The sequence below is a fragment of the Tachyglossus aculeatus genome (genome assembly GCF_015852505.1).
Source record: "Tachyglossus aculeatus isolate mTacAcu1 chromosome 12 unlocalized genomic scaffold, mTacAcu1.pri SUPER_6_unloc_1, whole genome shotgun sequence".
Lineage (NCBI taxonomy): Eukaryota > Metazoa > Chordata > Mammalia > Monotremata > Tachyglossidae > Tachyglossus > Tachyglossus aculeatus.
The window spans coordinates 22,147,940-22,162,858 of NW_024044828.1; the positions used below are offsets into that span (position 1 = coordinate 22,147,940).

The window sequence follows — 14,919 nt, forward strand, 5'->3', positions numbered from 1 at the left end:
AGTGATTCCGTTCAGGACTGGGTGAACAGATTGGACCCCCAACCCTTGACTAGTTGGGGTGGGCCCACAAAGACCCCCTCCCCCTCCCCAAGATCAAGGGCAATGGGAACCCCTGCTGCCAGCTTGGTAGAAGTCAAGGAAGGGGGCATCTAGGGGGTCCCATGCTGAAACCTGAGACCGCTGGAGCACAGACTTGATTGCCCGAGCCTCCTGATAGAAAGCCCCCCTCCCTGACCCTGTCAGCTCCCTCCCCATCATTCCCCTCCCCCATCAGTCTCCTTTGCATGACAGACCCCTCCTTCAGTCACTCCACCACCACTCCTAATATACTCCTCCCCCAGAGAGCCCCTCCCTTCACAGGCCCCAAATTCCCCTTCCCTGAGGGCCGGTCGTAGGGGTGGGCACCCACCTGGGCAGATTGTAGAGTGGTGCCATCCTGAAGCAGGCCACCACCGCCCGCTTGCGCTGCTTGGACAGGAGTTTGTGCCAAACGGCCTTCTTGGAGCGCAGTGGCTGCTCCACCTGCAGTGGGTGGGCCCGGGAGGAGGTCACAAGGGGCCCCGGGTGGCAGAGGGTGAGCCAAGGGGAGGGGGGCCAGCCCACAGTGATGCCACAGGGCCAAGAGGATCGTTAGCCAGCTCCCCCAGCCCCTTCCCTGCTCCTCCACAGCTCCCCCTCCCCACCGCCTCCCACCTGCCAACTCCCTGCAGGGCCACAGGACCCCAGGTCGGTGAGCAGCACCTGCTCTAGGTGGAAGAGGGCGGCTGAGAGCCTCTGGATCCGCTCCACGGTCTGCTCTGCGGTCCGCTCCGGGGCTCCGGGCCCTCCGCTCCTCTGCACATCCTTATAGAGGTTCAGCTGCCAGCGCCCGGCGGGGTCGTCGGACTGAAACCCAAACCGGAACTGACACTGACTGGCCAACGGGGGCATGGCCTGGGCCAGGGGCTGAGCATTCTGGGTCCAGGAATCTGGGAGGGCTTTACCTTCTCCCGGAGATGCAGGTTATTACGTAAGTGCTCCTTCACCTCCGCCTCAGTGTCCCTCTGTGGAAGAAGATGTGGGGGTCATCTCCTGGTGCCATGCCCACTGCGGTTGGCACCACACCCTGTGCCATGAGCGGAGGGAGGAACGGAATGGGCACCCACAGGATCCTCAGCTTGCCGCTGGCTCTTGCAGCAGGGAGTTGGTGGGTTGGGGTTTTTGTTGCCCAAGAGGACACTCCCCTCCTACTCCCCCATCATGGCCCTGACCCCCAGGAATCACTACGGAACCGGTCATGGAAGCCGCCTGGTAGAACTGGGCTGGGGGGTGCCGGGGGGGCACACAGAGGGGCGGGCAGTGGGCCAGGGCCGAGCAAGGCTCACATGGGCGTAGCAGGCCTTGCCCAGGGCGATGAGCTCCTGCTCGCCACGGGTGCCCATGTTCAGGCCGACGGGCAACATCTTCTTGAGCGCGGCCACGATCAGTGACGTCTGAACAGAGTATAGGTCCCCACGCCGGCGAGTTCTCTTCCTCTCCTGGTCCTGCCCACCAGACTGCACAGGGACAGCACAGGCCGGGGAGAGGGGGTCCGGGTGAGTCAGGGGTGCCGCGGGAAGGGGGAGGGCCTTGAATCCTCTTCCCAGATGCTCGGCAGGTGGGCAGGGACCAGGCCCCAGGTGGGGTGGCTAAAGCCTGGTCAGTTTCTGAAGGGCCCAGGCACAACTGCGACACACACACAGAAGCACGCGTGCCCACTGACCTGGGCTTGCCCAAACCCCTGGGGGGAGGGGGAAAGCAGCAGGGAACACAGCCCCTCCTCTGCTTACTGGACCTGGACTCCCGCAATGCAGAAGGTACATCCGTCCATCCGTCAATTCTGACCCAGCTGCAGGCCTGGGGCCACGATCGGCCCACACCTCGAGGGAGGGTGGGTTCCTGGCCCTGTTGCTTTACGATCCATCAATGGATCAATCTCCTGCATCGAACTGGCACTCCACAGGGCACTGGGGAAAGGGGCCCCACCCCAGGGTTCCCAGTACTACAGGGGGTGGGGGACCAATGCAGTAGGGGTGGCACAATGCACACAACAGACACCGGACAAATGTTTCATAATCTTGTCGCTAATCAACGCCCTACAGCAGGCGCTCTGCCCGCAGAAGTCACCCACTCCATCTTGGAGACTGGACCAAAGAAAGCAGCAGACGGGTGACACTTCAGGGGACACCAGATCACAGCTGGCCCCCTCACAAGGCCCTCATCGCGCCCCGGCCCACTCACCTTCCCCAGTTTGTTCTTGTTGCCCCCAGTAAGAAAGGCCAGGTTGTTGATCTCGTTCTGGATCACAAAGTTCTGCTCTTCCCGCTTGAAGTTCTGAGAGGGCAGGAGGGGAGGGAAGGGCTCACCGATATGGGCCTGGCCCAGAGCGGCATGGGCCGGCAGCGGGGAGTGTCTGAGGGAGGCCCGTGGGGGCGGGGCAAGGCGCGGGACTGCTCACGTGAGATCTGCACCACAGGATGAAGACCTCGGCCACCATGCGGAACAGCTCATCCGAGTCAGCGTCGGGCCTCTTCAGCCAGCCGGCCCTGGGGGGCCAACAGCATGCTGACCATCAGAGAGTCCCGGCGGCCTGCCCCCACCATGCCGGCGTCCCCCACGGCCCCGCTCACCGGTTGTTGTCCACGTAACGGATGAGCAGCGGGTAGAAGGCGTACAGGTCCCTGCAGAGCGCCGCCAAGTCGTCCAGGACCAGCAGCTCAGCCTCCTGCGTGCTGCCCCTGCCTTCCGCCGCCCGCAGCCGCTCCTCCTCCTGCACGATCTTCTCGGCCTTCTTCTTCAGCTTCTCCAGCGTCGGCAGGAAGTGGCTCCTGAGCAGGTGGGGCCGCGCCTTGTCGATGATGGGCTGCGCGTACACTATGGGAGGGAGGAAGGGCGGCCGGGGCATGAGCCCGGAAACACCGCCATTCCCCCGGGCAACCGGACGGGCCTGTTGGGACCATCCTGGCCCTGGGGAATGACAGACTTGGTCCCTGCCCTCAGTGGGCTGCCCGTCTCATGGGGTGACCAGACACACACACACACACACACACACACACACACACACACACACACACACACACACACTCTAATGCACTCTGTGCCAAACGGAGGGATGGGGAGAAGCAGCGTGGCTCAGTGGAAAGAGCACGGGCTTTGGAGTCAGAGGTCATGGGTTCAAATCCCAGCTCCGCCAATTGTCAGCTGTGTGACTTTGGGCAAGTCACTTAACTTCTCTGTGCCTCAGTTCCCTCATCTGTAAAATGGGGATTTACACTGTGAGCCCCACGTGGGACAACCTGATCACCCTGTATCCTCCCCAGCGCTTAGAACAGTGCTTTGCACGTAGTAAGCGCTTAACAAATGCCATCATTATTATTATTATCAATAATTATAATAACAATGATGATGGCATCTGTTAAGCACTTACTATGCGTCAAACACTGTTCTAAGTGCTGGGGTAGATACAAGCCAATCAGGTTGGACACAGTTCCTGTCCCATCTGGAGCCCTCCATTTTACAAATAAGGGAACTGAGGCTCAGGGAAGTGAAGCGACTTGCCCAAGGTTACGCAGCAGACAAGTGGAATGCCCTCCCTCTGCCCATCCACCAAGCTAGCTCTCTTCCTCCCTTCAAGGCCCTACTGAGAGCTCACCTCCTCCAGGAGGCCTTCCCAGACTGAGCCCCTTCCTTCCTCTCCCCCTCGTCCCCCTCTCCATCCCCCCCATCTTACCTCCTTCCCTTCCCCACAGCACCTGTATATATGTACATATGTTTGTACATATTTATTACTCTATTTATTTATTTTACTTGTACATATCTATTCTATTTATTTTATTTTGTTAGTATGTTTGGTTTTGTTCTTTGTCTCCCCCTTTTAGACTGTGAGCCCACTGTTGGGTAGGGACTGTCTCTATATGTTGCCAATTTGTACTTCCCAAGCGCTTAGTACAGTGCTCTGCACATAGTAAGCGCTCAATAAATACGATTGATGATGATGATGAAGTGGGAGAGCCGGGATTAGAACCCAGGTCCTTCTGCCTCCCACGTCTGTTCTCTGTCCACTAGGCCACGCTACTTCTCAATCCAAGTCAGCTTCCCGACCCGAAACCCCCTAGCCCTCCCGGGCCCTGCCCCAACCTGCGATTCTCTTCATCCAGGAGGCCTCGTCCACGCCCAGGTTGTTGTGGACGATCCTGAGGATGGCGCCCAGGACGAGGCTGAGTTGGTCGGAGGTGACGGTGGAGCAGCGGGGCCCGGGCCTGGAGGCCCCGCCCCCGGAGGTCCCGCTCTCGGGCCCGCATGCCCACCAGGATGCCAGGTAGCTGCACAGCATGGGCAGGGCCACGTCAATGACGTGTGGCGTCTCCAGGTAGCGGCCGCCCGACTCGGCCAGGTCCACCACCTCTTTCAGCAGCTCCTCCAACCGGGGGATCTCACGGGTCATCTCCTCTGCCCGCTCCGGCAGCCTCTGGACTGCCGGGGTCGTGGGGAGGGCCACAGGGAGAACCGGGGAAACCGAGTCATCCCGGCAGTCCTTCCCTTAAGCCATTTCCTGCTCGGGATGGCAGGAGGTGGGGCAGGGGTATTGGCCCAGGGTGTCAGACATCGACCCCACCCTCCTACCCCTCCCCACTAATCTGCCCCCTACCACTTCCCCTGAGGCGGCTCCGACCTGGCTCTCCTGCTCCCCCCGGCTCTCCTCCCCCATTGCCCCCACATCTGTCCGGTGATGGGTGTCCTCCCGCACCAACTGCCTGGCTGAACAGGAAGGCTCCCAAGAACCAGGCTTCGCCCCCAGTCCCCACAAACACGTACTTGCCCGCTCCCTGGGGGTCTTGGTGTTGAAGACGGACAGCGGGTTGTGGTGGTCCAGTTCTGGCTCCAGAAAGGCCACGGGAATGGCGGCGGCCAGGGAGGCTAGACATTCCCCCAGGGCTGGGCGCTGCCTGGACATCAGTGTCCAAAGGGGTCTCTCTGAGTTGCCCAGCAGGGCGAGAGGAAAGGGGGAGCAGCGAGAGAAGGTAGCCCAGCAGCCACTGGCTGGACCCCGGGGATCCTGCCTCCGGAAGATAGTGCCAACATCCCCACTGACCCCAGATACCCCAGTGGGGGTTCTGTCCGCTTCCAGAGCTCCATGCCACCCAGTTGGGTCAATAGTCTAGGGGCACCAAGCTGCTCCCCCTCCCCATAGCCTCTGCCCTCCCCTGCCCAACAGAAAGGTACCGGGGGAACCATCTGGCTGCCATCCCTTCTGGTTGTCCTAGCCCTGGGGGAGGCATGGGTAGCAAAGGAGAGGGGCTCACTGCCATAAAGCTGGTCCCGGCAACAGCTAACCTCTGGTGCCTCCGCCCCACCATGGAAACCCCCACCCTTGTGGCCCATGGGGTCCTGGGTGTGGCAGAGCCCCCTAATTGTAACTGTGGTATTTGTTAGGCATTTCCTATGTGCCAGACACTGTACTAAGTGCTGGGTTGGATACAAGATAATTGGATTGGACCCTTTCCCACATGGGACTCACAGTCCTAATCCCCATTTTACAGATGAGGTAACTGAGGCACAGTAGAGTCAAGTGACTTGCTCAAGGTCCCACAGCACACAAGTGGCAGAGCCAGGATTAGAACTCAGGTCCTCCTGGCTCCGAGGCCTGTGCCCTATCTACTAGACCACGCTGCCCCTTGCCACCAAGGACTGCTCTTCAGTCTTGGACGTATTGCCCACAAATCACCTTTCCACGTAGATGTTCTTCGCGGTTCCGAGGGTGTAGAGGCTGCACAGGATGTGGGAGCAGGAAATCTGGATGTCCCCCACTGCGAGAAAGACCACCAGTCTCTCGAGTCACCCCCGGCCACCCCAACAGCAAGTCCAGCGTAACCCACGACTGGCTCCCGCTGGGTCACCTGGTCACTCGGAGGAGTCCTGTGCTGGTTGCTCTCCAGGACACCCACTCTCATGGTTAGAGATGGATGATTCAACATCCTGACTCTCCTCTCTCCACCCATGACTCACCCTCATTGATCCAGCCCGGACTATCCAACATCCCCAACTCTCCCCTCCCTATCCCTGTCTCTCCTCCAGGGACCCAGCATGGACCATCCTACACTCCAACCTCCCCATTCCACTCCTGACTCTCCCCCAGGGACCCAGGGCTGGATGGTCAGGAAGTGACCTACGGAGTAAGTCAGAGCCAAACTGGTGCTGGGCCACGTGGTCGAAAATAGAGGTCAGGACTGGCAGAAGGGCGGCCGTGGTATAGTTGATGTTCTGGGAGACGCCTTTGATCTGGGTCCGGGAATGGGTGAACTTCCCCAGTTTCAGGTTCTCCGAGGTTTTTTCCAGGTCCTCGGCCGCATTCTCAAAGAACGCCCGCAGCCCGGCTTTCACCAGCTCAGAGCCAGACTTCATGACTGTCCTGTGGGCACACGGTTCCATGCAGGATTCCCCTGGGGAGCACGGCTCCCCAGCCTCTCCCTCTTGTCCCCCTCCATACAGGATTCCCCCGGAAACTCCCCGTCCCCCTCCAAACCCCTCTCCTTCAAAGGCGCTTCTGAGGGGCTGGGGAATAGCCATCATGGCTCTGAAGGGATCCAGAGTAGGAAAGGAGGAGTCACTGGAGAATCCTGCCAGGGGCCAGGGAGGGATGTATGAAGGTGGTGGGGGAGACGAGAAGACGATGGCTGGGGGAGAAGGGGCTCTCCCTCACCTTGTGTCGAGAGTCTGGGCCAGGATGTGAAGGCAGCTCACCATGGATGTGGCATCGCTCCCTGGGGTCAGAGGTGAAGGTCACGCGACATCAGTGGATGGGGACATTCCTATCAGGACCACCTGCCCACCCTCCAAGCCCTGCCATGTGGACTCCCATCTTCCGGGGACCCGGCCAGCCTTCCCAGGTCAAGGAAGGCAGCTGTGAGTTCCCGCCTCAGTGCCCTCCCACCCACAACAGGGCGAAGGGGTGCCCACGCCTGTGGGCAGAGAGTTACCACTCTGAAGGGACAGGCTGAGCACCCCCTGCTCCCAGTCCTCCCTTACCAAACAGCGAGATCCGATGTCTCACCAGGGCTGCAAGTTTGCAGAACAGGCTGCCGGGAGTCGGGGAGGAGGAGGGAAATGGAGAAAATGGGGTGCTGAGCTCACGTGGTCACGTCCACGGGCTCCCGGTACAGGGTGGGGGGGGGGATTCCTAACTAACAAGGGACAGTGGACTTCCGGCCTCCCTTCCCTGCCTTATCTCTAACTTCCAGCAGCCACGTCTTGGATAGGTTGGAGGCTGCCAGGGCAAAGAACCTTGCTCTTTCCCCTGACCTCTACGTTCACTTAGCCAGAAGGGGAGTTTTACAAACCCCCACCCCCACCGACAGCCACGCTACCTGGCCACCATTTCCTTCTCTTTGTTGGAGGCGGAGCCACTGCTGCCAAGCGGTCTCAGTGGGGAGGACAGGAAGTAGAGGCCATGGTTGGTGAAGTATTGGTCCACCAAGGGCAGGAGTACCTAAAAAGCAGCCCAAGCCTGCTGGGAGGGGGCAGACCCCAGCCCCTGACCAACACCAGGCCCACCCTGAGAGGCGGCCTATTGACAGAACCCCGAGTCCACCCCAGGAACCAAGGTAGGGGACAAAGCCACCGCCCCAGCAGATGTCCCCAGGCTAGCAGAGGGCGAGTGAGGTTTGGGAGGCAGGAGAGGCAAGAGACACGGCAACGCTTACTTTGGCAAAGAATTTGATCTCCTGGGCATGTGGCGACTTCTCTGCCTTACCACTGCTGACGATGGCTTCTGGCATGGTGCAATGGACAGAAACATGGGTCCCGGTTGCTGAGGGCTACCACCATCCCACCCCCACCCCAGCTCAGGACAGCTCCTGGGGAGGCTCTTCTGTTTGTGGGCTTGGGCCTTCAGGACAGACACCGGCCTGACCAGAGTCAGAGCCACCAACTCCACCTGAGGGCAAGATGACCCAAGCCCAGAGAGGGTGGAGTGCTGGCCCGAGGCTACACAGCAAAATGGCTTGTGGGGCAAGACACGGGAGGCTGCTGAGGAGGCCACACCCAAGGCAAGATATCAGGAACTGATCCCCGCCTCATCCCACCTCACACATTCGGCCTCCCGCCACACCCAATGGTAGACATGGATGGACTCAGGGGGGACAATCGGGGTCACCTTACCCAGGTGGACAATGAAGTCTTGTGCTGAGCTCACATATTTCAGGATCTTCTTCAGAAACTGATATGCAAACCTCTTCTCCACAGATGAGGCATCCGGCTCCAAACACTTCAGGCCCCTGGTTCAGACAGGCCATTACTATTCTATTTATTTTGTTAATGATGTGCTTATAGCTTTAATTATATTTGTTCTGACGACTTGACACCTGTCCACGTTTTGTTTTGTTTTCTGTCTCCCCCTTCTAGACTGTGAGCCCGCTGTTGGGTAGGTACCGCCTCTATATGTTGCCAACTTGTACTTCCCAAGCGCTTTGTACAGTGCTCTGCACACAGTAAGCGCTCAATAAATACGATTGAATGAATGAGGGGGTGTGGGTGGCACTTTTGACTGAGCAAAATTGACCGTTCACTCCATTGGATCACCTGCCCTCCAGCCCCACCCAGCAAAGCGGCCTGACACATCGTGGAGGGGATCATGGTAGGGAGAGCGGGTTGGAGAAATGGTGGGAATCCTGGACGGGGTACGGGGGGGGGGGGGGGCGACACTGGAGGGGCACAGGGACCGTGGAGTTCACAGAACTCACCTGGACACAACCACGCCGTTCACCTGGAGGAATCTGAACAGCTCCTGCGCCTTCTCCCGGTCCCTGCACTTCTCCTTGGCTGTCAGGGTATCATAGGGCACCAGGAGAGGGTGGCTGCTGCTCCCTGGACCAAGGGACAGCGGGAGGGTGGGGTCACTCACCACGGTCCCCTTTGGCCACCCGTCCGTCCACCTGTCTCCTCCCACCATTGCTCGGCCTCACCCCTGCTCTCCAGTTCCGACTTCTTCTTCCTCGCCCAGATGTTGTGATAGTTCTCAGCTATGACCTCCACCATCACCTGGTCCCCAGCAGGCCGGGGAAGCAGAACCCCGAGGGGGAGGCAGAGGGTCGGGGACAGTGAGAATAGCAGGAGAGAGAACAGCCTCATCAGAACGAGGAGCTAGCCAAGTTGGGAGAGGAAGAGGCGATTCAGGGAAGGGATGGAGCTTTACGAGAGAGTGGCCGGACAATGAGGTCCCTGCCTGGCAGTTCCAACTCCAAACCCCTGGTGAGCCCCAGATCTTCCACCTGCTCCCGTGGGTCGGCCGGGACAGTGGCATGGCCAAAGCCCGACTGGGAGTGTTGCACATTAATGCTGTGCAGAACCCAGAGGGCCCGGAGAACCCTGAGAAGGCAACTCCCCAGCCCCTCCTTCACCCAGATCTCCCCAGAAAGGATCCCCAGGAGCTCACTCCACCACTCCGGCCAAACGGAAACAGCAGCACAAAATGGCATGTGGGGGAGCTGGGCCTGAAGCGAATGTGTGGTGAGGGGCGGGAACAACCAACTTTAGGTGGCATGGGGGTGGGTGGGTTGGGCCTGGCCCACACTCACCTGCAGCTCCCGGGACAGCACCACGTTGGAGAGGTCAAGTGGAGCTGAGTTGTAGCCATTCCCCTGGAAGGATAGTGGGGGTAGAAACCTTGGTCGCAAAGAGCTTCCCTCGGGGGTGGCAGTGCCAAAGCTGGGGCGCCAGCTAGGTGCCCCGGGCTGGGAGGCCGTGTATTTGTGTATGTGTGTGCATGAGTCTTGGCTTCCCAAACTGGCAGCCCCTCCAGGACACAGACTCACAGATGGTTTCTCCCCCTCCCTCAATGCCTGCGGGTTGGGGGGGAGGGAGAGACACACACACACACACACACACACACACACACACACACACACACACACACACACAGAGTATGTGTATGTTTGTGTTCATGTAGCAGTCCTAGCTCCCCATCTGATTGGCAGACCCTCAAGGACAGGGACCGTGTCTCCTCCTGCTGCTTTGCCCATGTGCCCAACACACTGTGCATGAGGGCAGGGACCGGATCTCTTCCTCTTTCTGCCCTGCCCTTAATGCCTAGCTCCGAGATCTTCCACAAGGAGAGGCCCAGCCCAATCTCCCCTATTACCCTCTCCCCCCTTGCCATATGCCCCTCCCACCCCGCGCCCCACCTGGCAGGCCAGGGCTGTACTACGCAACTTCTCATTTTCTCGTGGATGGGCCATGGCTTCTCCTTCCCTGGTCCGCTCCAGGGTCCAGCCCAAGGCCAGCATGCTTTTCAGCGACTCCCTGGCTGGCCAGCGGTATAACTCTTTCTCCTGCAAATGCACATGCCACCCGGTTATCTGGCCCGACCCGGCCATTCCCAACCCAGTCCTGGCGGTACCGCCATCCTTCCTGCCGGCACCAGGCAGCTCCCCAAAATCCGACGGTCCCTCCGGCCTGGCACCTCCCGCTGCCAGGGATGGGGAAGCCACCCCCCTGGGGAGACAAGTCCCCCATCATTCCCCATAGCGCCCGAACCCACCCGTACCTTTTCAGATAACGTCTTGAAAGGACGGAGCAGTGGGAGCGTCTTCATGTTTTCATCCAGCAAGAGTCCGTATTTCCACCCGCTCTGGCTCTGGAGGGGATGAGGGTTTCTATCGCATGGGCTGACCCTTCCTCCTGGGCACTCTGGCCATCCTCCTGGCCAACGGGAGCCATGCCAACCCTGCTGCCCACCAATGCTGCCCCCAGATAAGCCCAGACATCCCCTTAGCCCCCAGCACTAAGCAAAGCAGGATGGGGTATGAGAGTGTGTGCTTGCATACACACACACACACACCCCACTTTCTAAGTCACCGTGCCTGCCGGGTGAGGCAGGGCAGGGACAGCACCCTGCTCCCCAACTCTCCAGAGGCCCTGCTGTGGCGGCCGGGCGCCTGCAGCCTCCTACCTTGTCCCAGGCCCAGCGGTCGTGCACGTGCTCCGCAAATCTGGTCACGAGGGTCTCCAGCTTCTCTGGGAGGGTCAGGCTGGGAAACCAGGAGGGTCCATCAGGGGCTCCAGGGCCTCCGCAGGAGATGGACGGCAGTTTGGAGTCCCGGCTGACCTCCCCCCAACCCTTCTAAAGTGGCCATCATCTGTCCACCTGAACCTTGACCAACTGCAGCACCAGTGGCAAGGACACAGTGGGTGGAGAACGGGGCAGAGGGCAGCAGGCATAGGGTTCCATTTCCTGTTGCTCCAGTTCTCTTTCCAAGCTTGCCCCAGCTAGCCCCCTGATTCCCCCTTGGGGGCAGAGACTTGGACGGTGCCTTCTGAGTGGGATTAGGCGGGGACCTTACCAAGGTCCCGGTGGAGGTGGGAGAATGGGGTGAAGGGGTTTGGAACAGCCCCTGCCTGGGGCCAGAGCAAGGTCAGGAGCATGTGGAGGGGTAGTGGACTAAGGTCTCCGCTCCGGGCATCTTTCAAGAAGGGACTGACGCCCCTCTGTCCTGTCCACCCACTGTTCAGCAGCGTGGAGGCAGAGCCTGGAGCCGGTGATCTTTTGGGGATGGTGGGGGCGGGGGTGGAGGTGGGAGTCGGGATCAGGAACTGGTGCCCCATTCAGTGTGGGGGTTCCTGCAGCTCCAGAACTGACCCACCCCGATTCCTGGGGAAGCCCCAGACCCTGACCCGGCAATGCTGGACTGGACCAGCTGGGGGGCCCTTGTTGTCCCAGACTCACTTGGAGGTGTCAATGGGCTTGGGGTCAAAGTTGCCATCCACATCCACTGATGTCTGTTTGACCAGTGTGGCTGGGGCCCGGGTGTCCGTATAGTCAGGTGGCAGAGCCCCCGCGATGGCGCTGAGGCAGGGCAGGGCCATGCGAAAAAGGTCCGGCTCGAACTTCTGCAGGGAAAAGGTGGGGAGATAGCAGGGAGACCAGGGGGCGACAGTGGGGAGACAATGGGGAGGGGGGAAGGGCAGGTGCGGGGGGCCAGGAACAGAAACTGGGGCCGTCTGCGGGCCGGGCTGGAGTCGGACCCCTGAATTCTGGTCAGCTAGTCCCAGGCCCAGCTCCCCACTTGGCCTCAGAGCCCCAGCCTTAGGGGAGAGTCACTGGCCACCCTCTGCCCACCCACCCGTCCTCAGCCCCAGTCCAGCCAGGGCCTGGTCTTTACCTTGTGCGAGAGGGAGTCAAAAATGCCCCAAAAGAGCTTTTCGGTCAGGTGGAGCTCCTCTTCGGCGGCAAAATCACAACCACCTCCGCCGGCGGGCAGGCAGTAGTACTTCCAGCACTGCTCATAGTGGTTGGTCAGAAGCTGACCCCACCCGCCCACCCAACGGGTAGAACGTCTGTCACTGTCTGAGCCCAGGCGATGGGGCATGGACAGCCCCCAGCGAGAGCAAGACGTCGTGGCAGTGGGCAGGGCTGACCACCCCAAGGGCAGGGGGAAGTGGCAGAGCCCCTCAGCCAGCGGTCCCCAGTTGGCACCTCCCATCACTGACCCCCCACCTCTGGCTCCCCATTACCAGCCCCCCGCTGCAGGCCTCCGTCGATCCTCCCACTGTCCACCGCCAGCCCCCTGTCAGTCCCCCCGCTACCCGCCACCATCCCAGGAGGAGCTGCACCTTCAAGGGCATCCGGCAGAACTCGCTCAGGAGGGGGACATCAAACACCAGGCGCCGCAGGAGCTGCTGGAGCATGGGCGGCTGTAGGTGGCTAGGGACAGGTAAGGGGGAGGGCAGAGGAGAAGGCACCTCAGCCAATGCAGCCACAGGGAGAGAAGCAGGCGTTGGGTGTGCAGGTCAGGGGACACGGGGCTGGGCCGGTTGGACTGAGGAGCCCAGAGTGGACACCCCTACCTCCCTCTTCCCTACCCCCTCCACAATGCTGCCCATCATCCAGAGCCTCCCCAGGGGACAGGAAAGAGTTCAGTAAGTCGCCTCCTGGTCCTCAATACTTCCCCCACATACACACCGGCACACAAAGACACTCAGGACAGCTCAGACCCACACCGGTCCACCTTCCAGCTTGCCAGGCAGTCCACACGTACACACACCACACAGGGGACTCTCAGGACAGTCCAGATGTACACCAGCCTGCATGACGAGCCTCCTGACTGTGTCCCGACCCATGCACTCACTTGCAGACCGCGAGCAGGCACTCTTCGACGGTGTCCCTCTGGGCCTTGGTGAGCGACCGCCCCTTGGAGAGGCGGTAGATGGTCTGCAGGGTGGAGTCCATCAGCGAGGTGCAATGCTCGGTGCCGGAAAACAGAGGGGCACAGCGCGTGAGGAGTGGCAGCACAGCAGAGCAGAGATATCTATTGAGGGCCAGGGCCGCCTCTGTCGTGCTCAGAGAAGCCTGGGGGCCAGGAAGGGGGCGGGAAGACAGGGTGACCCACGGCGCACTTGCCTGAGGGGAGTAGCCAGCTAAGTACTCCGAGTAGTTCAGCCCAAGAGCCCGGACTCGCAAAGGAGCCCATAGGGTGACTCAGCCCCAACCCGTGGCCTTAGTGCCACTGAGAAAAAGAGGAGACTGGACAGTGACCCAATCAAGGGGCACGAGGATGGATGGCCTGATGGCTAGAAGCCCATCTCCTAGATTCGGGACAGGGTCTGCCCCGAGGCCACACTGGAAAATCCACAGATCCCCCTTCTGTAAGACGAAAGTCTCCCACAGCCTCCGCTGGCAGGAGCCCCCGCCTCAAGCCCTCCAGCCAGGACCTGGGCTTCCAGGGGGGAAGCGTGGTGCTCACCGTGTCCAGGGAGGCGGAGGCTCTTAGGTCGGGCAGAAAGCCCACCTCCAGGATGTGGAGGAGAAAGTTCTGGTCCTTGACCCCATACACCCGGTCCAGGAACAGCACCATGGAGGCTTTGTGCTCGGGGCAGAAGCTGGCACTCATGTCAGGCTCTCTGACCATCCCATCTGGAAGAGGCAGAGATCTTCCGTCTCTACACGGATGATTTGCAAATCCACTTCTCTCCTTCTCTGGAGTCCTGAATTTCCTTCTGCCTTCAGGATATTTCTACCTCAAACTTAACATGTCCAAAACAGAACTACTTATCTTCTCAGCGCTTAGAACACTGCTCAGCACTTTGAACAGTGCTTTGCACACAGTAAGCACTTAACAAATGCCATCATTATTATTATTATTATTGTTATTCTCACCCAAACCTTGTCCTCCTCTGTCTTTCCTATTACTCTAGACAGCACCACCATCCTCCCTGCCTCGCAAGCCTTTAACCTTGGCATCGTCCTCGATGCATCTCTCTCATCCAATCTGTCACTTAATCGTATAGGTGACCTTCACAATATTGCTAAAAATCCCCCCTTCCCTCTCTATCCAAACTGCCGATCCAAGCACTTATCCTATCCCACCTTGACTATTGCATCAGCCTCCTCATTGATCTCCCTGTCTTCTGTCTCTCTCCACTCCAGTCCTTGCTTCACTCTGCTGCCCCAATCATTTTTCTTCAAAAACATTCAGTGTATGTTCCCCTACTCCTCCAAACCCCCAGGGGTTGCCCATCTACCTCCACATCAGAGATTCTTTACCCACTTTTTTAAAGCCCTCAGTCAGCTCTGCCCCCTCCTATCTTACCTTGCTGATTTCCTACTAGAACCCAGGCCGCATGTTTCAACTCTCTAATGCCAACCTACTCTTGGTACCTCAATCTCATCTGTCTCACCACCGACCCCTTGCCCAAGTCCATCCTCTGGCCTGGAACTCCCACCCCCTTCACAGATGGCAGCCCACCACTCTATTCAACTTCGAAGTCACCCTAAAACCCAATCTCCTCCAAGAGGCCTGCCCCAACTAAACCCCTATTTCCTCTACTCCCCCTCCTTTCTGTGTCATCTACATACTCGGCTCTGAACCCTTTAAGCAGTTGATATTCACCCCACCCTCAATCCCACTG

The 14,919-nt window shown here is 59.7% G+C and overlaps 1 protein-coding gene across 1 annotated transcript in view; it reads right to left on the minus strand.

Annotated features, from left to right (window-relative positions):
- Nucleotides 1–14,919, minus strand: part of RYR3 (ryanodine receptor 3) — a 74,165-nt gene that overhangs the window by 21,786 nt on the left and 37,460 nt on the right. The window contains 27 exon segments of the mRNA XM_038741370.1: nt 410–522; nt 742–885; nt 984–1,043; nt 1,365–1,535; nt 2,260–2,352; nt 2,477–2,564; nt 2,649–2,892; nt 4,156–4,491; nt 4,834–4,964; nt 5,744–5,825; nt 6,189–6,427; nt 6,719–6,779; nt 7,045–7,094; nt 7,383–7,504; nt 7,719–7,786; nt 8,176–8,291; nt 8,757–8,880; nt 8,979–9,054; nt 9,591–9,653; nt 10,197–10,343; nt 10,559–10,648; nt 10,964–11,042; nt 11,738–11,901; nt 12,174–12,314; nt 12,625–12,715; nt 13,140–13,360; nt 13,755–13,924. Coding sequence (XP_038597298.1) covers nt 410–522; nt 742–885; nt 984–1,043; nt 1,365–1,535; nt 2,260–2,352; nt 2,477–2,564; nt 2,649–2,892; nt 4,156–4,491; nt 4,834–4,964; nt 5,744–5,825; nt 6,189–6,427; nt 6,719–6,779; nt 7,045–7,094; nt 7,383–7,504; nt 7,719–7,786; nt 8,176–8,291; nt 8,757–8,880; nt 8,979–9,054; nt 9,591–9,653; nt 10,197–10,343; nt 10,559–10,648; nt 10,964–11,042; nt 11,738–11,901; nt 12,174–12,314; nt 12,625–12,715; nt 13,140–13,360; nt 13,755–13,924 — 3,484 coding nt within the window.